This window comes from Eimeria necatrix, genomic scaffold, assembly GCF_000499385.1.
Source record: "Eimeria necatrix Houghton genomic scaffold, Enh_scaff294, whole genome shotgun sequence".
Taxonomy (NCBI): domain Eukaryota; phylum Apicomplexa; class Conoidasida; order Eucoccidiorida; family Eimeriidae; genus Eimeria; species Eimeria necatrix.
The window spans coordinates 7,920-30,786 of record NW_013653487.1 but is presented as its reverse complement, the minus strand read 5'-3'; the positions used below and the strand labels follow the sequence as shown (position 1 = coordinate 30,786).

The 22,867-nt window shown below is 50.4% G+C and overlaps 5 protein-coding genes across 5 annotated transcripts; all 5 read right to left on the bottom strand.

Moving 5' to 3' along the window:
• Positions 1 to 5,167: 5,167 nt before the first annotated feature.
• On the bottom strand, positions 5,168 to 7,391 carry ENH_00040020 (hypothetical protein, conserved; the record flags this gene model as incomplete). Its single annotated transcript, XM_013580717.1, has 7 exons — positions 5,168 to 5,248; positions 5,434 to 5,500; positions 6,025 to 6,098; positions 6,209 to 6,263; positions 6,372 to 6,613; positions 6,722 to 6,907; positions 7,311 to 7,391. 7 exons carry the CDS (start codon positions 7,389 to 7,391, stop codon positions 5,168 to 5,170), a joined length of 786 nt encoding a protein of 261 aa, XP_013436171.1.
• Positions 7,392 to 10,448: 3,057 nt separating this feature from the next.
• ENH_00040010 (hypothetical protein, conserved) lies at positions 10,449 to 11,625 on the bottom strand (the record flags this gene model as incomplete). Its single annotated transcript, XM_013580716.1, has 2 exons — positions 10,449 to 11,186; positions 11,341 to 11,625. 2 exons carry the CDS (start codon positions 11,623 to 11,625, stop codon positions 10,449 to 10,451), a joined length of 1,023 nt encoding a protein of 340 aa, XP_013436170.1.
• A 3,827-nt stretch (positions 11,626 to 15,452) lies between these two features.
• Positions 15,453 to 17,039, bottom strand: ENH_00040000 (histone-lysine N-methyltransferase, putative; the record flags this gene model as incomplete). The annotated part of the gene is made up of 2 exons (XM_013580715.1): positions 15,453 to 16,661; positions 16,887 to 17,039. 2 exons carry the CDS (start codon positions 17,037 to 17,039, stop codon positions 15,453 to 15,455), a joined length of 1,362 nt encoding a protein of 453 aa, XP_013436169.1.
• A 598-nt stretch (positions 17,040 to 17,637) lies between these two features.
• ENH_00039990 (hypothetical protein, conserved) lies at positions 17,638 to 20,078 on the bottom strand (the record flags this gene model as incomplete). Its single annotated transcript, XM_013580714.1, has 6 exons — positions 17,638 to 18,107; positions 18,260 to 18,494; positions 18,639 to 18,778; positions 19,199 to 19,314; positions 19,545 to 19,738; positions 19,884 to 20,078. The coding sequence occupies 6 exons, from the start codon at positions 20,076 to 20,078 to the stop codon at positions 17,638 to 17,640; spliced, it is 1,350 nt and encodes a 449-aa protein (XP_013436168.1).
• A 58-nt stretch (positions 20,079 to 20,136) lies between these two features.
• ENH_00039980 (hypothetical protein, conserved) lies at positions 20,137 to 22,041 on the bottom strand (the record flags this gene model as incomplete). Its single annotated transcript, XM_013580713.1, has 1 exon — positions 20,137 to 22,041. One exon carries the CDS (start codon positions 22,039 to 22,041, stop codon positions 20,137 to 20,139), a length of 1,905 nt encoding a protein of 634 aa, XP_013436167.1.
• Positions 22,042 to 22,867: the final 826 nt, after the last annotated feature.

The following is a 22,867-nucleotide window of genomic DNA, read 5'->3' as shown; positions in this document are numbered from 1 at the left end:
CTTAGGGGACTACTGTGATACAGTAACTCAAAGCAGTGCATGCAAGACAGCTGGCTTGTTCCGTTTTTCTGCAAATTGCCGAAGTAAAGGCCAACGGCCATTACCCTACGTCTCCTAACGAGTTGCGCATACCCGCCTGAAACAGAGCCAGTGCAGAAACAGGCGAATCGACTTCCTCCGAGAGTTAACACGATGGCACAAAAACTCGTAAAGTACAGTAGACTGAAGGACAAGCTTGAAAGCGGCTGTTTCTTGTTTCACATCGCTGGCGCGTGACCCCACAAATAAGAAAACGCTAGTGGGCAAGGTGATGCGAACAAGTCCAAACCGCTTCACAAAAAATGTACTTTTAAATGCAAAGAATGGGGGATAAAAAAAAGAGCTCGTGTTTTTTAACAAAGTAGCTGCGGCCGCCAACCCCAACCCCACCAACCACCACACAGCCCCAACTGCTGCAGACGTTTCGAGTGTTCTCTGGCTTTTCTTCGCGAACAATCGCGCAGCCAGTTTCAGGCCCTTAAAATAAAAATCCAACGAAAATCTTCAAATTTGTCTCATTGAAGTCATAACCTCACTCTAGTTGAGAAACAACGGCTATAACTAGCCTACTGCGCGGTTTTTGGCGGGTACCAGCGTTCGACTACAGTTATGGGCAAGTATGTTTTGGTGGAACCTACGCATCGATAAGAGTAGTCGAACACTTTTTTGGGGTCCTTTGTGTTGTCTACCATGATTCGTAAAGGAGCTTGCGTTCCTCCTCTAGTTCTGTCCACTCACCAGATGCATTTTGTGAGTCTGTCAGGTCTTATGAAAAGAAGGGACGTTTTAATTCGGGTGGCATATATATGGGCAAATAAAAGGTTGTTAAGAGGTTCCTTTTGTTAGATTTGGGCCGCGCGAGCCTGAGTGACTCATGGAGGGGCCTCTATTTCCTCCGACTGCCTCCGTTTCTGCATGACCAAATCCAAGTAGTACCATTTGCTTTCCCGACTCCATTAAAAGCCATTATTCGAGTTCAAGAGCCACGCTTCTTGTCTGTTTGCAGGCCTGCGAGGACACGCGCTCCCCTTCTACCCCTATCCCGGGAATTCTTGGACCTGCACGCGTGGAAGAGCCAAAGTCATACTGTCTCCCTACATCTTGAGTTTCTCATCAAACCTTTGTTTAATTTTGAAGTAACTTTTGGAAAGTTTGTGGATTCGCACCTCTTCGAGTTCATTTACATCAACTGACTTCGCCCCACCCACTTGTGTCTGAGACCTCTTGTGTCTGAGACGTTACCCGACGCTCTTCCCACCCATCCCTTACTGCTTCAGCAGTGTTGGCTCCCCTTTACGCTTTGGCAATTTGCGTTTCCTTGTAACCTGCTTAGGTTACGTTGCGGTGAGTCCACGATCGCACAGGCTTCAGCGAAGTGTCCTGTGACCCTAAGGTGCGCTTTAGAGGGATTCCTCTCTTCTCTAGGTCTGCACTTCTTATTACAATAAAAGGAAGAAAACATGAGAGGAGAACGATAGGCAGCATTTGCAGGCGGCTCTGTCACTTTCGTCGTGTCCCACGCAGAACCCGCCAATCGTCGTTGGAGGAACGGTGGTGGTATACGCCTTCATTAACTCACCTTCCTTCACTGACCCATACTGATTCCTAATTCGTCGTGGTGAATGTGAGGCTAGAACTTTTGTTCCAGCTCTGTTGCAGCCGAGCAGCACTTAAACGCGAAGCCAGTAACAGCAGATTCAAAAGACCTAGCTCGGTTCTGGCAAAAGTTTCCCCCCAGGTTTAAAACAGTTGCTACATGTACGAAAATGGCGAGCCTTGATCCGTAGTTGCCTCGCTCATGGGTCCTACAATGAACATACATAGCAAAAATGCAACCAAAGTGGACCACGAAACAGCAACCAGCTCCAGAGGGGATTTCGCCCCTTCCAAGTGCCCACAAAAAGGTATCACTAGGCAACAAGACTCAAGCACAATGGCAATGTAAAGGTGACGAGACTATAGTAGCCTGCGCAAATGACTGGGTCGTCTGCAGTAACTGTTTTCAGCGATCACTCGAGGGTCGACGACCTTTAATCTTCCCGACTGTGCAGGCCTTTGATCCTTATGGGCTGCAGAGTCGCCCGCATTACAGCAAGTAACTGTGCTGCGGTCCTGGATACCCGTAGTGGAACACTTATCTGTGCTGCTTCCCAAGACCAAGTAGCCTTTCGGTCCTTGATTCGCTGAACCTTATGTACTAACTGTGGGTCAGCCGGAACTGTAATTAGGTCCCGCCAAGCACACGCTACATAGGACTTGCCCCTTTTCTGCACAAGCTCGTTCCAAGGCTCATAACCTCCTACGGCAACTGACTGCCGTAAGTCCTTTGAACGTTGTCACAAGATGGAAAAGCACAACTGACAGAAGTGGCGAGCACTGCTGCCCCCTCTTAGAGTCAATGGCATCTCAGAGAGCGTTCAGAAACGTTTAAAGTCTTGCATCTGCAGGGATCGTTGCCGGCGGGTGGCAAACAGTATTGCGCTGCTCTTTGGAGACACATAATCGTCTCGTGCCCTAGTAATCGACAGTAGGAGATTTCGCCAGGGAGACCACGCCTTCAGCGGCCTCGTACAGGCTGCGGTTTGGTCCATACGGCGAACCCAAGCTCGCCCGAGCCACACAGGCATTAGCTTGCGATGCTCTAGGTCGACAACTGAGTTGGACCTACACAATTGGCTCTAAGTGCATTTCATCATTTCCCGCGTTCTCCGCTGGGCTTTGCTAGTTTCTTCGTGTTGTGCCTCTTGGGCTAATACCTGTAACAGTTCGTCGGGGCCTCTGGTCCCATCGGTCGTATGCCGTACTTATAGGGCACTCTAATCTTGAGAATGCTTCTAGAGACATGTTACACCCGGCAGTACGGAGCATGCTTGAGCCTTGATGACGCCCACCAAGTAAAGGACGTTGTGGTGTGGAAAGAGGAAAGTTTACTGAATGCTTGACAAGCACTTACGCTAAACCTCTAATTATGCGGTGAATGGTACTGCCAAGGATGCATAAAACACTTTCCGTTCTCGTTTCGGGGACAGTCACAAGCACAAATTTCATCCTGGAAGCCAAGAAGCCAAACGAACCAGTCCACTTTATTTCCAGATAATACGATCACAGGATATGCTCGGAAGAAGCTGTTAAGATGCAAAGATAACGCTGTACGGGGGGCACTTGCCTCCATCGAAAAGTTCTGTGCGCTGCTGTGCAGTACCCACATACAAAATCAGAAATGCAGCCCTGATTCCCTCATGCGAAAAACGAGGACAGAAAGTCCTGAAATCACCTCTGCTAAGTTGTCATTTGGGACCGGCTAATCAATGCTCAATTGCTTGAGGTGGAGAGGAATTCATATGGAACCGTTCTCCGCTTCATCGTTCAAAGCACCCTTTTGAGTAATTGCTCCTGCCACCAATATCTGCAACAGAGACCGTTCCACGCGTCGAATGCCTCGCCAGAATACCCAACTCAATTTGTTTCTACTCGCCGAAAAAAGTCGAGTGTTTAAAAGCTTGCGACAATGGCCAGACACCGGTACCCCGTTGCAGCTAGTTCACCCGACAGGTACGCTTCTGTACACTTCTTAACGGAATTTCCAAGACCACCGTCCCTCTGCTAAAATTAGCAAACGTCTTTTATGCTATCTCGTGGGCAAGTATCTGGGCACCTTCTTCACTCTCTGGTTGGGTCCCTCATCCCTAGTCCTGCTCACCAAAAATGGCCCACGTGGAATTCGTGTTTCCTGGAGCAGTTCAATAAAGGAACTTCTGGATTTTACCCATTTAAAGTTTGAGAGTAGGATGAGGCCGACACAACGCAAGACAAATCGCAGCGAATCGCGGGACGAGCGTACTCACACACACAACACATAGTTGAGCCAGAGTTCCCTGCGACCCATAAATCACCCCCATGCAGTTGTCACCTTTAGCGTGACGCAGAGGCACTGGTGAGATGCTATGCCTGAAGCACTAAGGCAGTGAAGAACACTCTAGTTAGCATGGATTCTAGCTTAAAGGTGCTCAGTCCTATCACACAACAGACGGTGTTGCTGCGGTGCTAGCTTTCCAGCTAGCTGCAGTAACCAAGCATCCGACCCAGTTCCTCCAAACTGCTCCTCAACATTGGATTACTGTCGTAGTACCAAATTGATCAATACAGCAAAACCAACCTGGTTCAAGATGCTCTAAGCCCAGCACGCGTTCCTTATTGGCCATTAAACAATACCACGCTTTGAGACTTTTGCGCCTCAGTGATAGGAAGAGCCGGGATGGAAGGGTCAGAAAGCTGCATAGCTATGAACGTCTGGCTGCAGCAAGCAAGTAATCCCTCGTGCAGCTTTTCTGATACCTCTAGCTGGGAAATTCCCAGGCACAATGGAAAACCAGGCCATGCTTCCTCAGTTTATATTCGCACCTGCGACTGGATTCTGGATTTCACAGTTCAGCAATTATGCAAGTCTTCAGTTGCGCACGGCGCACACCTCATAGCCACGATCCTACCATACTACTTCCAGTCAAACCGCTAACGGCGAAACGTCATAGCTTGGAACCACAATGAAATGCCAGTGCCGACTGTTGTCCATTGAATCCGTGAGACTCTGACACCGCAGCTCCTCGGAATCAGTGGCTTTACACATCATAAAAAGAAAGTGGCCTGATTTTTTGTATCGGTTCCAAATCACTATATTTCATCAGCGTCCACAGCTTCTGCTGCTTTATTCAAACCCAAAGGGTCCGCTGGTTCCGTTGGCGCAATATGCTGCAATGCTTCAACAACGGCGGCAGCTGTTTGGGCTGCCGTAACGTGCTCTGCTAAGCAGGCTGCTGAAAAGCAGGAAGGTGCACCTGTCAAGCGCCATCCTCTACAGCTAATGTCAAGCAAGCTGTCGTCAGCTTTCATGACAGCGCAACAGAAATCATGAGGGGAGCCCTCGAATGGAGGCACTGCAGGGCCAGCATTGCTTGTAGAGCACGACAGATGGTACATCTGCGTCCCCCTTTTGTCCAGAAATCTCCAATTTGGAGATTGCTGCGTGATAATGATAGGACAAAAATTGGAGCATCTCACAGATTAACCATGCAGGCGATTTCTGCAGAATAGGACCTGGCAGGCCCGATTTTGCGTCGACGCTTAAGGTTACTCAGAAATGCAGGATGGCACTTGCCTGACGTTTAATCCAGTCGAAATCCTTCACATCCCTCCACGCGTTACTATGTGGCAGCTGCGGCCACAAACAAAGCACCGCACCGTGGAGTGAGGCACACCAAGTATGAAAACTACAGACGAGGAACTTGGAAAGCAGCCGCTTCAAGAGCATTCTATAGAAAACCTCCTGCACCGTCAGAACAAGCAAGCTCAGATAAAGCATGCAGTATATTTCGTCTCAATGTGCATTGAACCCCCTACAATTTGTATATTGATGCCCTCCATAAGCATAAAGAAAATGGACGGGGCAAAAACTGCTCCAGTGGTTCTGAACGCAAAAAAAAGTCAAACACGCAGTACTTCTAGAAACAAGCTGTGAAGCTGTGCTTTTCGTGTCAATCCTACCCTTCAATGATTGGCGAAGATGCTGTGTTCAGGAAGAAGCTGACGTCCTGACAGTCGTGCACGCGTAGCTGCAAATGCGCACACAGATGAGAGCACAAGCTAAAACAGCTGAAGTTGTAAAAAGAGCTCATCTTAACTGTGCCCAGCAAAACGAGGTGGGGCTTTCAGTTGCCTTGACTACTGGAAATGCGATCACTTGCTGTGAATGGACCGCGAAAATGCACTTGCTGCAACTTTCTATCCACGAGGCACTGTTGACTTGAAGTAGCCTGCGGCAGGCATGAACAGAAAGATTTACTGCGTGTGCAATTTCCCAGCTCAAAACATTTCGTCATCCATATGCAGTGCAGTGGTACAGTTAATTCGCATTTCTCATCTCCTTTTCTTCACATGGCTCAAATGGAACGCGGTGCCAGCACCGATCTAAACTGGGGCGCCTTGCCTTACATAACAGCGGAGTGGCGAATATTTTGAAGCCTGGCACAAGGCACTCGATCAACGATGTACACCGTACAGCCGTCCTGCAAATAAAGTACTCATCATGGGTATCCGCATTCTTGAGAAGACACGAGAGCTCCAAGGTACGGAAAAGTGCTAAGTGACGGACTGACAAAAAAACGGAACTTCATACCAGATTTTTGAGCCAAACTTCTCGTCCACCTGCCACCCCGGGTGCAACCAGGATCCTAGAATAACGACGCACAAGTTCTCAAGGAAACACAGGCCGTCTTACGTGTATGTTTAGACGTGCAATTCGCTTTGCTAGTTTATGTGCAGGCTAGTGACTGACTCACACACGACTGGTGAGATTCGAAATGCTCAGAACATCGCGCGGGGTATTCGTTGTGTCTTGAACGTTGGGGCCTGCAGTGTTTTCCGCAGGACAGTCAGTCTTTATTTCTGTTGCCTCGCTCCGGACGGCAATTTCCTGAACTGCTTCAGAATCAACGCGAGCCCCACGTTTGAAACTAAAAGGCCGAGATAAAGAAATCTGCTGGCGACGGGCTGCCAGCGACTCCGCAGCCCGCGAGAGGATCTGAGTAGATAAAAATTGGATATGAGCAAAGCATTGTATGTGCTTTGAATGCGCTTGTTGTCAGGCGGAGATAAATATAAAAACACCACGATTAGAGGCAGCGCGTACCCTCTGTTGTTGAGCGACGAGAGCTTCGGGAACCTCCTCGGAGATCTGAAGAAGGCGGACTTCTTCCTTAAGTGCACAGATGTGGTCAAGAAGCTCCGATGAGTCCGAGGCATTACCACCGCCGGAGAGAAGCGTCGCAACCTTTCGCTCGGTCTCTGCAGTCAGCAGAATAGCAGGATGGCAGCCCTACGATAAACAATGATAAACAGAGGCAGATAGCACTGGTAACCGTCCAAGTGCACAATGAAAATACCAAAGTGGATGCGGCACCACCAGAAGGCTGCTGAACAGCCGGCTAGCTGGTCAGCAGCCCCCCATCGTAAGGAGCTTATCCATTATCATCCCAATAAAAAGGAAGCATACGGATTTCTGTTTCAGACATTAAACCGCTTGTGATGGCAGCACTGTGCACACAGAGTACGGACGCACAATTGAATTCGAAGACTGCTGTAAAATCTATGGTTTATCTGACAGCACGTCAAGAACAGGCAGCTTGAGCCCGGACAGATAGACAGACGTGCCTAGCATGGAGCAATGTCGGCGCAAAAAGCCGCAGTAGCACGGGGATTTTATTACTTTTAAATAGTACATGGAGCAAAAAATGAGTGGTTTGGGAAATGCACTGCTGTTCGTGGGTAGCTTTTTCGCGAGACATGGTAACGCTGTCCATCAGAAATTGGGGGAGCCGCAGCTGTGTGGATACGTAAGGAAATTCGTGTTACCTCTTACGCACGCTTCAAGCTCTGCTGCTTTCTCTCTAACACTTTGTTTCATTTTCAGGCATAGTGGAGCTGCTGTGTTTTCCAGCGAAGTGCCGAGTCAAAGTAATCCACTATACGCCCTGCCTGCCGCAGTAAGACGTTAGAAGCTTGTTGTTTCTTCGCGCAAATCCTACTTCCTTCTTTCTAAAACAAAATTGGTTTCTTTCTTGTTTTTTTTTAACGTGTGGCTCAAACGGAGTACGGATAAAAGGTTTGCAAGCTTTAGCCCCTTCAGTGGTGGCTGGGGGGCTGGCTCTCCAGGGAGCGCTTGTAAACCGCCTGCTGTACTTAGGTTTGGCTCCTCATATAGCTGAGATACTTGAAAATTGCGTTGGTTCGCAAGAACGGATAATATAGAAGCACGTGATGTGTGATTATATATTGATGTGCATTGCTTGACCTCTGGGGAACGTGTTTGGTCAGGCAATAGCTGCTGGTGGCTCTCAGCCGGCTCCTCGCATAATTAGCAATAACTCAGGATGGGACTGGCCGGCAGATGCACAAAACCGACACTTATCAAGACACAGAGCTCAGGTTACGGCGCAATAGTGCAGTGTACGATAGTGGTTCAGTAAAAAGCGCGTGAGGTCATGCAAAGACAACGAGATCCAATCAGCGGTCCCAGGTTGGCACAGATGAACGTAACTCGGCGTTTCTGCGCAGTTAACTCCACAATTGTTGTCTCCTTGTTATGGCCATACGCCAAGCAAATAACGAGAACCCGGAGCCGATATCATAAGTTGGGCATCAGTAACCTCGTGAAAACCCCGCTCGCAAAGAGCATAGAGTTCGTTATGTTGCCGAACCTGGATATGCTGTGACACTGCAGCTTGCACGGCAGGATAGGAGCAGCAGTCGTGGGGCAGCACTCGAGGGATGTCAAGCATTTGGCAGGGAAGTCGGCTGCAGCAGGTGTTGCTGCATAGCGAAAAGAAACTACTGCAGCTTCAAAGCAAAGACTCCAATGAGCTAAAAAGGCTGACGAATTTGGTGGTGAAGCTGTATATCCCTAATTTGCAGGCCAAAACAGCAGAAAACGCCACTAACAATGGCGACAGTAAACGATAGCATCCAGTCCTGGGAAGCAAGGCGCATGTAATTAGCTAGCGCGAATCAGTCTGGATGTTTTGCGTAACTTCCTGCTAGATGGAAGCTTTTGGTGCTAAGGATGAAACAGTCTGTGCCAAGGCCTCTGCTGCCTGGGTTGCCGTTGCTCTCGTTCCCGCGGCAGCCCAACTATGCGGCAAACAACCCTCACGCAGCAGGTGCTAGGCGTTCAAGGAACGCGAGTAAAGTTCTTCAGCGTGTATGGCATCATTTGCTTCCGTGGATACCTCTGCATCAGCTAGTGCCGTAGCGTTCCTCAGTTCTGCACCTATGTTCATTGCTTGCAACTCTGCTCTAAATCCTGCAGCGGCTGCTCCAGCGGAGACTGCTTTCCTTCTAGCATTGTTCTATTGGTATAATTACTTCTGTCTGGGTCATTTCTGTATGGTGGAGCTTGTGCTGCTGCTCATTTGGATGCGTTGTGTCCCGACGGTGGCAGTGGAAGTGGCAGTGAGGGTGCATAATCAGTGGAACCAACTGCACAGGAGGCACCAAAAGCGCCTCAATATTAAGAAGGGGAAGGCTTAGGTATTGCTTCCTAGTGCCTTCTGTTTCTGTCCTTGATCTTGTGGCATGGCCAAGCGGTTGGTGAGGTGCCTCCATTTCTTTCAAATGCAAGGAACATGTGCGTCAACAGCGAAGCCAAATTAGCACAGAAAAGCAACTAGCCTGCTGCTGGAAAGGAAATGCCCCGTTACAATGCCTGCCCAGAAGAGAACGGAACTGCGCATTAACAGAAGAGGCTGTGAATGCAATGCGAATGCGAAAGGCACTCTGGCTCGTGTCCTCTACATGAGTTGCCCTTGTATGTTGAAAGCGGCCGCGTTTGTTGATGAAGCTGAGCGGCCCAGTAGCAGCTCAGTGCACAGGCTGGTTGCCCAAACAGCCTGCGGAGCAGCAGCCTCGCTAGTCCGTGTTGCAGCCACCCGTAATGCTTTTCGCAGCAGTCTCAGAGACTTTATTGTCGTTGAGGACGTAGTCTGTAGCAAACAAAACACAGGACGGCAAGCAGAAGCTGCGGACCGCAACCGCGCAGTTGAGTGCTGCGTTGAGATGCACATAAGCAGAGAGACGGAAAAGCAACCAGTGAATTGAAGACCTCAACAGCCGTAATCATAGGGGCATGCAAACAGAGACACGCATGAGTTGTAAGCGGCACAATGAGCACAGAGCAAAATATGCCGCATGCTTTTTTAACATTTGTGTGTCAAACAGCGCAGAGGGTGAGCTTCGTTTTGGCTCTTGCGCCAGGGCCGTCTGTGTTGCTGCAGCTACTGCTGTTGCGCCTTAGCTGCAGCTGTTATAGTTTCTGTGTTTCTTGTTATAGTGCTTCCGTGTGTTACTTGTTCACCTTTCTGTCCAGTTACATAAAATATTGCCTTTACCGCCTTTCTACGCCGAAATTCCCCTTAACTGTGGGCCTTCGTTTTGCCTTTCAGCTTTAGCAGAGGCGTTTTTCCATATCTGCATCCGGCGAGTGAACAGACCATCTCTGCCTTCACACTATCTCTTTCGTTTCCCTCAGTGCTGTCATTTCTGCGACTACTTGTTGGCATGTCACGCTGACGCTGAGAGTGCATCATTTGCCGGTTCCAGCTGCGTCTGCGTGGATTCCTCTGTCTCTCTTCTGTGGCTACTGCTATGTCCATTTCTGCCTTACTCTCTCAGCCACTTTTGCTCTCCCCTCTTGCTTCCATTCTATTCATCTTCACAAACACGAATTACAAGTTATGGAATATATTAATTCGGCGCCCTTCCGAGCTACTGCCCTTTGACCCAGTCAGAAGGCTAGGAAGCTGCCTGGCCAGCTGGCTCGCTGCATAGCTCGTCAAAAAATAGCAATAAAATCTCTGCGTCACCTAGCCAGGAGTGAATAAAATAAACGATACCATTGCAAGAGTTATCGCCACGGCAATGGCTAGCTGTACTAAGGGCATTAGAGTGGCAAAAAATGAGAAGCGCAGCAGTTTCTTAGCTGTTTGCAGGCCCTGCAGCTGTTTCCGCTGTAGCGCTTCTTGGGTTGCCGCCGTTCGCTGCAGCAACTCATTGTCTTTCTGCAGCCGCTGCCTGAATCTCAGGGCTCCCTGCTTCATTTCATTCGCCGTCCCCAGGAGCACTTCCTCTAGTCGAGCGTCATTGACTCCGACTGCTGATGGAGCCTTTGTTCTGCGCTGCAGCAACGCTTCCCGATTTTTCTGTTCCTCTACCAAAGTATGGCGCTGGGACTCTGACACATCTTTCTGTTGCTGCACACTGACTGTTGCTTCTGCAGGGACGGCCGACGGTTCGTCATCGCTCTCTGCCTCTTTCGCCCATGCTTCAAGATCTGCTAGGACTAGATCCACTAACGTGTGATACAGCGGCTGCTGCTGTTGTTGTTGCTGCCAGTATATCCGTTTCCGTTTGAGTTGCAAATATAGTGGCCATTCACTGCTGCTCTTTTCCTTTTCAGTGGTGTAGCGTTGCTGTACTTCCTGGACAAAGGCCGTTATTGCTTCAGCTGCTGCTGCCACTGCTGACGCATCCTGTCGCTGCTCTCCTTGCAACTGCAGGTGATGCTGCAGTTTCTGTTTTAGCACATTCAGAGTCAGCACGTTCTGGGACACATAATACACAAGAAAATGCGAAAGCTACGCTTCAGCTAGCCGTAGCGCCCTTGGCCGAAGATGCAGCAGCAAGCTTGTCTGCTCTGCAGAAAAAGAAGAAGTTGCATTCGAAGCAGAAGCAGGAGCAAGGGATACAGCAGCTTACTTGCAAAAGAATCGCCCGAGAAACAGCTGTATGAAGATCAGACTCTACGGGCAGAGTATTTTCACTTTTGCGATAGGTGCTGAAGTCAGGGGTTACGGTAGAGCCCGTAGCACAGTTGTGTTGAAGTTCTTGCAGCTGCTGGCGAGCGCGCCTTAGTAGCTGCAGCAGCTCGGCCTGTAGCGCTGAACAGAATGCTTCTTCTTGCTGCAGCTGTAGTCTCGGCTGCCGCCTTGGTCGTGGCTGCTGTTGTAAGCCCACAGCTAGGTTGGGCTTCGGCGCCAACATATCTGCTACTGGGGATGCAATTATTGCTGAAGCACAAACACGGAAAGAGGCGAACGCCCGAACAACATATGTCGCCTCTGTAACGTGTCCGTGTACATGACGCCCTGTTGCAACCAAGGCTGCAGCTGCAGCAGTTGCAGCTGCAACCACCAAGCCGTCTGGTTACATGCCTTTTCGGTCTAACAACATTCGAAATAAAATAAATGAGAACGGCCGGTGCATGCAGCAGGGTTGCAGCAGTCGCAGCAGGTGCATGCTGCCGCCGCCTACAAGATCTTTGGAGCATCGCAGATAGCAGTGAAACCGGAGCGGGAGCAGCAGAGGGACCAAGCACTATCACCACTGAACATTTTATCTCCTTTCTACACGCAACAGACAGCCAAAGAAGGCCAGCAGCAACAACATATTGGAAAAGCGAGTGATCACGACGGCAGCAACAGCAGACCAGCGCGGCATTTGAAATGAGCGTGAGCACTAGCGGCTACAAGGACCAGAAGGACTGTTTGACTGAGCGTGATAAGTTTGGAAGATGCTTTTGCAACTTGGGACGGCGGATCTCCGGAAAAGTAGCACCGGCAGGATAGTCGGCGGCGCCCCTGTGTACTACCTTCCTAAGAGAGCCTCAAAATACTCCCTAAACAGCAGCGCGACCGGATTCCAAAGTAGCTCCAGATCTAGCTGCAGTTACACACAGTAACCGCAAGACAAGCAGGGAGCTGATGCAGGAGGAGCTGGAACAGCAGCAGTTGCAATCACGGCAAGAGCTTGTCGCTCGAGGACGTTGCTTGAGCAGAGCATGATGCCCTCAAGAGCGGCGGATTATTCCTCATGAGCAACGGTGAAAACTCAGGCACCTGAGGTCAAGAAGTCGTTGAAAGCTACGGCAGCAGTAAAAACAAAACTTGAAGCAGCCAACAAAGTAGCTGCAGTTGAAGCACAAGATTCAGGTGCTGCTTCTGCTTCTTCTTGTTTGCAGATCTTTGGCGGAAGGCACACCAAAAACAGCGACAGCAGCGGCAGTTGCACTGACAGCAGCACAACAGCAGCCACTGGAGGCACGACAGCCCTAGTTTAGGAGCAAGCGACGGCAGTCATTGGGCAAGTAAACTAGTCATGAATGCCTAAAGAAACAATAGAAACGGCGTCTGTGGCAACACAAGAAACACCAGTGTGGGAGGAGCAACAGTGAGAGCAGAAACAATAATTTTGGCATCAGCGTCGGCGACAAGCAACGGGATGGGATATCGTTGTTGGAAGCAGCAAGCAACAGCGAAAACTAGCGGATGCCTACAATGAGTCGGCGGCGATGCTACTGTGATTGCTCAGGCAGTTCCTTCGACTGCTTCCATTGCCTAGAATGCTCCCATGGCTGCTGCCCTTCTTGCAGCAGTCGCAGCACCCATGCAGGTGTTTGCAAAGTGCAGGAACCAGGGAGCAGCAACACCCGTTCGCATCCGAAAACTGGTGAAAACGTGGCTTGTTACATGCTCATTGGCATCGGAGAACTATTACAGCAAACAGCCCTATCGCAGCAGCAAAGCACCTCGAAGTGGGCGAGGTGCAAACCCTCAAGTTTGTGAGTTCGTAGCTGATATAAGTTCGATGCAATTGCCCTCTGTAGCGGCACACCTTTGCATGCATATATTCCGGATAAGACATCACGCGACGGGCTCTGGCGACGGGACCTACATTACAGGTCCGAATAGACCGAGCAACGCTAGGCAGTGGAGAGTTCAGGATTTATTTTTCGTGGCTTGTGCCTTACAGGCGCCAGTACGCCGAGTGGGTGCCAGCACGAGTGGCACACGAACGTCTCTACCTCGATTAAACCCGTCTGATTTCAGTAAGCCCGAAACTCTCTGGCTTCTTCGACTGTATACGAAATTCTTCTTGGCATAGGTGGCGCCGACAACTGTAGCATCGCGAGCAGAAAGTGCAGCATTAGACGCTGGAGGGCCAGCAGCAAAATTGCAAACAGCAATCGCCTTGTGCCTACTTCTCCAGCTATAACAAAGTGTAAAACCTCGTCATTTTCGCAGCGTCGTTTGATATGGTGGCGAAAGATATGGTGGCGGAAGATGGAACGAGAAAAGTGAAGCTTACAGCATCCAGCGACGCAGCCACAGAGATGTGAAAACCAGAGCATCGGGATTAAAGAATGGCGCTGAGAGCACCGCTCAGGATTCAAGGGGCCGTGAATGAGATACTTCTCTTCGAGGCTTTGTCAGCTGATACTTCTCCAGGCTTTGTAAGCAATTTTTTGATGATGGGGAGAAGTCGCGGTGGCACAGTTCCCGGTGCATTGCGATAGTACTTGAAGGCTGAGATTCGGTGCCCCCGAACGCGCAACAGAAAAGAACGCAAGTCGCTGACCGAGGAGCCAGAGGAGTGGCAGCAGAAACGCTCTCCATTGCAGCAGTTGCACAGGGACCTCGAGCAGCAGGACAACTAAGAAACTTTAGTAACAGCTGGAGTAAAACCAAACAGCAGCGGTAGGTGCCACATTGTCAGTGGGAGACCTGGCGTCGAATCATCTTGAGATATGGATGACATAGACCTCATTCTCCAGTATGCGTAACAGCTGGAGCGGCAGCCGCAGAAATCATGTCAAACGAGCTATGGAAGCTACATGCCGGAAACAGCAGCAACAGTACGCAGCACATGTGGTCGCAGCCAGCTGCACTCAAAGCGCACAAAACACAAACAGGAGTACAATGCAGCAGCCAAAACAGCAGCACGACCTTCCTTTCAAGAAGCTCTAGTTAAGCACCCCCTCCTGTTTTTGATGCTTTGCCAATCGTCGCGAGCCAAGTAGAAGGGCTCTTGAAAGAGAATCACAAGGCACTTTGCGAAGCCAGGCGAAAATCACTCTACGCCCTAAGCAGTAAGTCCTAAGCATCGAAGAGAAACCCCGGGTGTAAATATGAAGACCAAGCCGCATACATCACGCTTGTGGCACGAAGATGACCTTAAAACATGCTGTGCTCGTTGTTTCTGAGGCTTCAGGCGCTGATGGCACGTTTTAAGGCCTGCAACTTGGCCGCCCTCATTTGCTGTCTGCTCTGCTGTCGACTTTTCTGGAGTGGAACTGCGCCGCTGCTGCGGTTGCTCCGTTCGGCTCTTGAGAAGCCGGAACGTTCGCTGAAGGGAAGCCGCTCTACCGACAATAGCAAAGCAGAACCAGCAGCCTGATGCGCTGCAAACATGCAGGGACTTCGAGGCGCTCCCACTTAGCAGCACGATGTTTCGTATTGGAGGCATGATGAGACTTGTCGCAGCGCCCGCAGGCGAAAACGGTCTCATGGTTAATGTAACAACACAGGCACCACTGGGAATCAGCACATTGGGAAAGGTGCACTAACCTTTGAAGCAGAAGCAGGAGCCCGCACTATCAAGTGCGGTTTATTTTAGCAACAGCTACGGCGCTCCACTTGGTGACAGCTGCGGTACTTCAATTTTGACCGCTGTTTCCGCGCACTCCGTCTCGTATTTACGTCGCGCTAACACCGCCCCAGTTGTTGCTCATGCTGGGCTGCTAAGCAGCTGCAGCTACAGTACAGCACTGTATGAATATCTTTTCGCATTTATTCATCTCTTGCGCCCACACTGTACCGTTCAGGCAATGCTGGCCTGGACAGTATAGTCCCAACTGCGTGCAATTAAGGGTGTAGGGTCAAGAAAGTCTTTTTTCTGAGTCTTTGGTCTTTTAGAACCCTCACAAATACCAGCAGCAGCTGCAGCTGCTGTCGCAGCAACAAAAGATATGAATGTTTAGAAAGGAGGCATCTCTATCGTTCTGAGGAGTACTTATATTTGCATTCGCGTGTCTATAGACCTTGTGCGCAGTGAGCGCAGCTGCAGTCAAAGCCAAACTCCTCTAATCTCTGTCTCCGTGCTTTTCTTTCTAAGAAGGTAAGGTCTTTAATATACGAGGTGCAGAGTTCTTCTCCTTGTTGAACGTTTCTGGAGGTCCTGAGCAACATCTGGCTTCCACTTGGAGTGTGGGCACACTCCATTTCCATATTCGGGCTGCAACTATGGTTCACTCGGGCAACTGAACAGAAGAACGCCGTTCGCTTCACAGCGGGAAACTCGCGACCTTCACCTACTGGCGGGGGACAGAGCTTAGACAATTGCTGCTGCATGTACACCTGACGCAGCCTATGCAGCTGCATACCTGCTGCTTCCGCTCCTGCTGGTGCGCCTGCGGCGCAGGCTGATAACTCTGATGTGTTCTGGGTGTCCCTATCTGATTCTTCGTCGTTGTATGTGTCACCTTCGTTTTGCTCGCCAAAGAGAGCAGCCAAAACTGTCTCTTTCTCCACAAGCAACAACCGGAGATCCTCTGAGTTCTTGGCAGAGGGCAGCATCGAACAAAAGCCGAAAAATGAATTAAGAGGGTTGGGCGTGTCGAGATCTGAGTTACAGTGCTCGAAAAGCGAGAGAAGCTTAGAAACAAGGGACGGTGATACTAGGTGCGCATATACCCCAGACGCCTCCTGCAGACCCAGCAGCAGCAACTTAGCCCCTCTTTCCACAATCTCCGCGCGGCTGAGTTCTCGTTCCCCTGTGGCCTCATCATCTATTTCTTCTTCGGTCGCTGGAGGTCGATGCTCTAAATCTGTATTGGCCTTCTCCTCTTCTTGCCACAGCTCGTGCTGGTGTTCTAGCAACAACCGTAGCAGCTGCATGGCACCTGTAACAATGTCGGCATCATTTACTCCTAGTCCTTGTGCAATTGTAGAATTGCAAGATGCAGCTGCTGCTGTTGCTGCTGAAACAATTGCTGCAGCAACCAGGAGGAGGTTCTCACAATGCTCTACTGCGAAACGCTTGAATGCCACAAGGGCATCCCCTTCATTCATCCTCCCCACACAAAGTTGATGATGTATGAAGTCGCTCTGTAGGCATTTCGCAGAACAAAAGGCCTCTCCGCAGCCTCCAGGGCAAGGTATCGTTTCCTTTTGCACATTCTGTTGCTGACACTCGTGTTGCTCTTTCAGCTGCAGCACCCAATCTCTGTTAATATTTGAGGCCTGCAGATGATGTAAGGAATCGGGAACAGCGGAAAAGAAGTGCAGCAACTGAGACAACGGGTCGCCAAGTGGAGCGCCGCAGCAGCAACAGGCCTTCACGAGACACTTATTAAAGCTGTGTTGCAAGAAGAGCAGCGGGGCTTCAGCGTACACCACAAATCCAGCAGGTAAATCGCGGAGAGCCACAAATCCGAAGCCTCTGTCCTCGCCATTGCATCCCCTTACCCGGGTCACTGCAAACGCGCGACCTTGCTGGTGGAGCTCCTGCAACTGCTGTTCATCCAACACTGGCCGCAGTGCCGGTTGCTGCAACAAAACTGAAAACTTTAGATTCTGCTCCTGCTGCTGCTGCTGCGGGCAAGACAGTTGAAGGGACATGTTCATCAAATCGGGAGCCTGCTCTTGCGTTAGTTTACAGCTCAGTCAGCACAACGTCACACAACTAACACAGGCGAAACGCCATTTACTGTATTAGCACTTAAGGATCTGGATTTTGCGCAGAAAGTGAAGGGCGTAACGTTGAAGGTTTAGCGCAAATGTCCGAAGGCCTATGGTTCAGTGCTGCCACACCAGGGGAGGGCCCCACATCACTCGCGCCCAGGAGGAAACCAGGTACCGAAAGGGCCCTATTCCATAAATGCAAGATTGTAAACTTCAACTACTCACATTAAGTTCTGCGATAGTGCTAGCTGTGCCTTCGTCAGGTCCACAGATGGTGTCGATCAGTTTTCCACCAGGCCCCCTGTGGGCTACTTCGTCCTAAGTGTATGTACTGTAGAGATCTCATTATACCATATATCACAGCTATCGCCAGCAAAAGCTTCATATGTCGCAGTTCAAAGCGCGAAATTCCACTGAGCATGCACTAGCCGGCTGCTTCATACTTCACGTTGAAACCATAGCTCTAGAGTGCTGCCAACGGGTTCCAAGAATTAATGCCATTCGCAGTTTAGGTTTACGGGCTTGTGGAGGGCAATTAATGCTTTGGGACTGGTACTTCGCTGAGTGTTGGCAAAGTCGGGAGTCTAACGCGTCTACCATGCTTCTTTCTGCTTAAGTTGGCGGGCAGTTCAGGCGGTGGCGCAGCAACACCAGTGGCCGCAATAGCCTCCTTTGCTGCCGCGGCGGCGGCTGCGGCAGCGGCAGCAGCGGCAGCAGCAGCTGGTGATGCTGCTGCTGGCTGTGGAACTCCCAAGGTTGGATTGGAGATAGTGAAGCTTTCTCTTTGCGCGAGGTTCTTACTGAAGCTTCGCTTCCTCGTTTCCCGTACAAATTTGACGCAGTCTTCAGAACTAGATTCAAACCAGGGGTCTCCCTGGAGGCCTCCCAATGCCCCGCCTGATGGTTCACTGAAGGCGGTCGAAGCTCCAGAAGCAGTAGCCGCAGCAGTGGCAACAGAAGAACGAGAGCCACAAGGGGAAGACTGACGGGCGCAAGCAACTCTTGCTGCACACAAAAGTATCACGAGATAAAGTAAAAAATTTTGTGGCTCAAGCACGTACAAATGCTCAGGGCCGAGGCGTTTACTGCCGCACATTTATACAGGTTGTTGCTGGCCCTGCTGCAATGCCCAAATTGTTTCAGCAAGTGGGCTTTACTTTGCCTCTTCGTCTCATCCTGTAATTCGTGCAGCACGCTTTCGACTTTCTCTATGAATTCCTGCAGTCGCAGCAACTGCTGCTGGGCCACATAGTACTCCGAGGCTTGCTGCCTTTGCATCGGTAAGATTTTCCCTGCTGCAGACTGTCGCGATGCTGCGGCTGCTGCGGCTGCTGCTGCCTTCTCAAGACCCGCGGTGTAGCACCGGAAGACGAACCGACTATGGGTATATTTCTGCGCGCAGCAAAATGCTAGAAGTAGCTGTTAAGTATGATTTATACACTTAAAGTGCTTGCTCCCCTGAGGGAGGAGGCGCATGTAGTCCCGAACAGCTTCAAGACCAAGAACCGGATCTTAACAGATTTGTGTTAGTTTTACATGGAAGATGACATGGGCTTTCTGACAGAGCAGACCTAAAGCCCCTGCAGCACTTCGATGCTTGCTGTTGACTTCTTCTGCGGAGGCCTCCAGTCTGTCAGCGGTCGTTTGGATCTCTTCCAGTTCTTTAAAAATGTTTCCTTAATAGCGCGGCAATCACACTGAAGCTTAATGATTTAAGGTCAAGAAGTCAGAGTTTCAAGGCATGAGCACCTGCTTCAATGACTACAGAAATTGAAGGGCTCCAGACATTGAAGTTATTCACAAGGTTCGGGTTGTGGCGCTTGGGAACATATTGGGATTTAGCATTAGGCCTCTACCAAGTGTTGCCAGATAAGCCTCTTCTTTTCCTCTCGTTTCTTTTGTGAAGCTGGAAAAGGAAGCGCGGCGCTTCTCAATTTGCCCTGGCAATTTGAAACCCAGGAGTTTAATTCAGCCCCTTACAGCCAGTAGCGACAACGCCAGAGCCTACGTTGTGAATTGAATCACTACAGTTCACTTCAAAATGCTAGCTTTTTCTGACGGTGTAAAAGGGTTAAAGCTTTGGGGTAAAGGCTAACTGAGTATCTCTATATTTTGTTGCTGCAGCTCCTTCCTTGCATCCTTAAGGCAGCGCATCCGCCTGAGGAGAGCTAAGGGGTCTCCGTAAACACCACTAATCTGCCGCAAGAAAAGCCTGATCAAAATGCACAAGCATGAAGACCAAATAAGAGACCCCAGAAGTACGCTCAGATTCTGCGAGCAAAACGCAGAAACTTAAGTCACGTTCCACAAGCTGTCTAGCTCAAGCCAAGCCATAGAATGCACGGCCCGGGGGCTTCCGTAGAAGCGTGTAGAGACGGGCCCTCCGCCCTTAAGCCTTAATACTCGCTGTGGAGGCCACAAAAAAGATAGGACCAAGCTTACTTGTATGGCAGTAAGGTGGCAGCTTTCTGCTGCAGGTGCTCATCAGCTGCAGCTGCTGCTTCTAATGCTACCTGCAACTTCTCTACCGTTCGCCCTGCATCTTTGGCTCGGTGTCTGTAGAGCCTTAGACTTCCTTTGCTTGCGTGCCCATTGATTACACTGCGGCGTAGACGCCTCCCACTGTTTCGCACGTGCTGCAGCAACAACAGCAGAGGCAGTTGTAGCGGCAGCCAGAACAACAGTACTAGCGACAGGCGAAGGCTAACGAATCTCAGCTTTGTCTGAAGGCTAAAGGTTTACGCTTAAGGGCTTGGAATTCGGAAATCAGGACTTTGGCACCTCTTTAAAGGCCTCTCTCGCATCTACAAGGTTTGCACACCTTGCGGCTGCTGCTTTCACAACAGCAGTGAACTGCTCCAAGCTTTCGCTCTTGGAGCTAGCCAGCTGCCGCAGCTGCTGCCAACGGTCTGCCGCCAGGCAATAAGGTGCTGCTGCGACCTCGCAAAACAACGGCAACAACAATAATGACAGCATCCAGCGTAAAAGCAAAAGCAACGAAAATCAGAACGAAACAAGCGACACGCAGCATAATTCAGGTGAAGCAAGCACAGCTGTGGTACTGGGTTTTCTTTAAGTTACCCTTTGACAGTTGCAGAAACTGACGGAAACCGTCGATCTGCGCATCGAGTTGGCTCATACGGGGCTGCTGCTGTTCGTATTTTTGTTGTTGCTGCTGCTTCCGCCATTTTTGCCGTTCTGGCGACAGATTTCTGAGGCTGCCTGCCTGGTTGGTGCAAATGCGGCTTAGAACAACTGAACTCGGGCGCTCCAGCCCAGAAGGGAACTCATCATCAGCAGAAGCAGTTGTGCAGGCACCAGCACTTGAAGGAAAGACCAAACTTTTCGATGCGGCAGTTGGTTCAAGACTGTCAGCAGGAGGCAGAGGAAGAGTGGCAGCATAGGCAGAAGCCAAACCAGGAGCACTGCCAGTTGTTGCCGCATCATCAGCTGAAGGATCGTCAGCAGGACCGCCAGAAGAAACCGCAGCAAGCGGATGAAAGCCTTCGTGAACTCGGGTACATGGCTGTGCGGTTGATGCATGTTCAAAATCTGGTGCGCCGCATGCCGTGCTGCTGAAAACGGCTGCGGCAGGACTCACGGGAGCTGTAGAACTCATAGCACCAAGTGCACTACCAGCAGCAAAGCCCGAAGAGCCGCCCGTGTCGTCGCAATCAGTAAGAAATGCATTTGCTGAATATACATGCTTTTGCTGCGGAGTTGTCAGCCGATTCATTTGCAGTTGCTGTTCCAAACGTTCGTGTTGTTTCTGCAGCTCTTGCGGATGGTTGACGCGTGAATGATTCCGTTGTGGTCCCTGATAAGGCTGGTGACTTTGCTGATGGTAGACCTGCTGTGTCTCTCCCTGCTGCTGATTTTGCTGTTGTTCTTGATACTGTTGTTGCTGCTCTCCCCGTTCCTGAGGTTGCGACTGCCGCTCTCGTTGCTGTTGGTGTTGTGTTTGGTGCCCTTTTTGCTGGTTTCCCCGCTCGCACGCTGTTTCCTTCCTGCGCTGTGTCAATTCCAGCTGCTTCAGTTTCCTTTTCAACCTAAAGTAGAGCAGCTGCATGGCATTCGTTGGCAGCCGTCGTTTGCTGCGGCTCAATCTTTGTTTCTGTCTAAGCAACAGCTGCTGCTTCTGCCGAGGTAGTGATGGCTTCCTCTGCTGCACAGCACATTTTCCCTGAAGCAGCTTCAGAAGCTGAAATTGCTGTTGCTGTCTTAGTTTCTCTGGGTGCTCTTGTAGCTGCGGCAGCGGCTTCGTCATCCTGCTGAGGGCCGTCGGTGGCTTGCTACGTCGCTGTTGCATTTCAATTTTCCGCAGGAGCAGCTCACCCGCTGCTATGCATGCTAGGTAGTACAGTAATTGTTGCTGCTTCTCTCTCACCCGCTCTTTAGCAGCAGCAAGGGCTGCGTTCGGTGCTACTGCAGCAGTAGACGTGCGTTGCTGTTGTAATGACCGGGGAGAGTGTCGAACTATCCCTGCTGTAGCTGTGGCTGCAGCTGCTGCTGCTGCAGCAGATGGTAGCGGAGCAGGCTGCCCGGCTAGTTGCAAAGCTCCCCATTGCTGCCGTGTTGCACGGTTGGCGCTGGTGGCTCTGGTGCTGTGAACTGCTGCCATTGATGCTACAGCTGCTGCGGCAGCTGCACTTCCAGTCATTTTGTCTGCTGCCGCTCTGTTTGGCAACATCAGCAGCGATGCCAGGGCTATTATCTCCTGGGCTTTGGAAGGAGCATCCTCCTTCTTCGAGTGATTTTCACCGCCGAATATAACAGTGGAGGAAGGGACAGCAGCAGCAGAGGGTGCAGCAACATCAGGAAGTGTAGCGACACCCCAATCAGTTGGAGAAGAAGTAGCAGCAAGAGAAGATTCGGGTGCAGCAACATCCAATCGGTTGGGGCGAAGCTGCGAGGAAATGGCCTGTGATGCCTCCATCATGGTTTGGGTTGCTACTGCTGGTGCCTCTGTTGACCGGTAAAGCTGAATTGGGATCGGCAGCTGTCGTAGCTTCTTATATATATATGTACAGCCCAAAGCACATGCTTAATCGACGTCTACGTTTCTCTACTTCTCTCTGTCCCTTTATTTCGAAGGTTATGTTTGCGCTTGCCAACCTCTCACGTCTGTTTGTGTATTTCGTTTGTACTTTATCTTTCTAGTCGGGTCTGTCTACGTTTGTGATTCTTCGCTTAAATCCTTCCCCTTGCCTCTCTGCTTTCTTTGTACGCTGTTGTTGTGCTTTGAGACTCCGTGCTGAGACAGCACAAGTGCTGTAGCACAAGTGCTGTAGCCACTTTGCTGTCGTTGCAGTTTCTCCTGCGCTGGCCGCTGCAAAAGCAATCGCCCGGGGGGTGTTTGCTGATGCAGATATTTCTATTCGCCTAGAAGAATCTGGCCCTAGTTTCTACTGGTTACGGTTGATAGATGCCGTGCACTACAGTGCACTGGAACACGTTGTCCGTGGGCCAGCTATCCGCTAGAAACTCTGGAAGCCCAACCCTAAGCCTTATTCTGCGTGAATACTGGAGCAAGAAGGTGTTCAACATTAGGGGAATTTTTCACGGCTCTAAGCCCACGGCACCCACTTAGCGGGATGCAACTGGAACGAACAACCGTATTCAGTAGGAAATGAACCGAAGGATACGGGTTGGGCGTCTGCGGAGCTTCTCCTAATTTTTTTGATGCATAAAAATGTGTGTTAATTTTGAATGACAGTGTGCGTGACGTCATCTGGGCTTTGTCTAACCGAACTGACTGAGAAAAC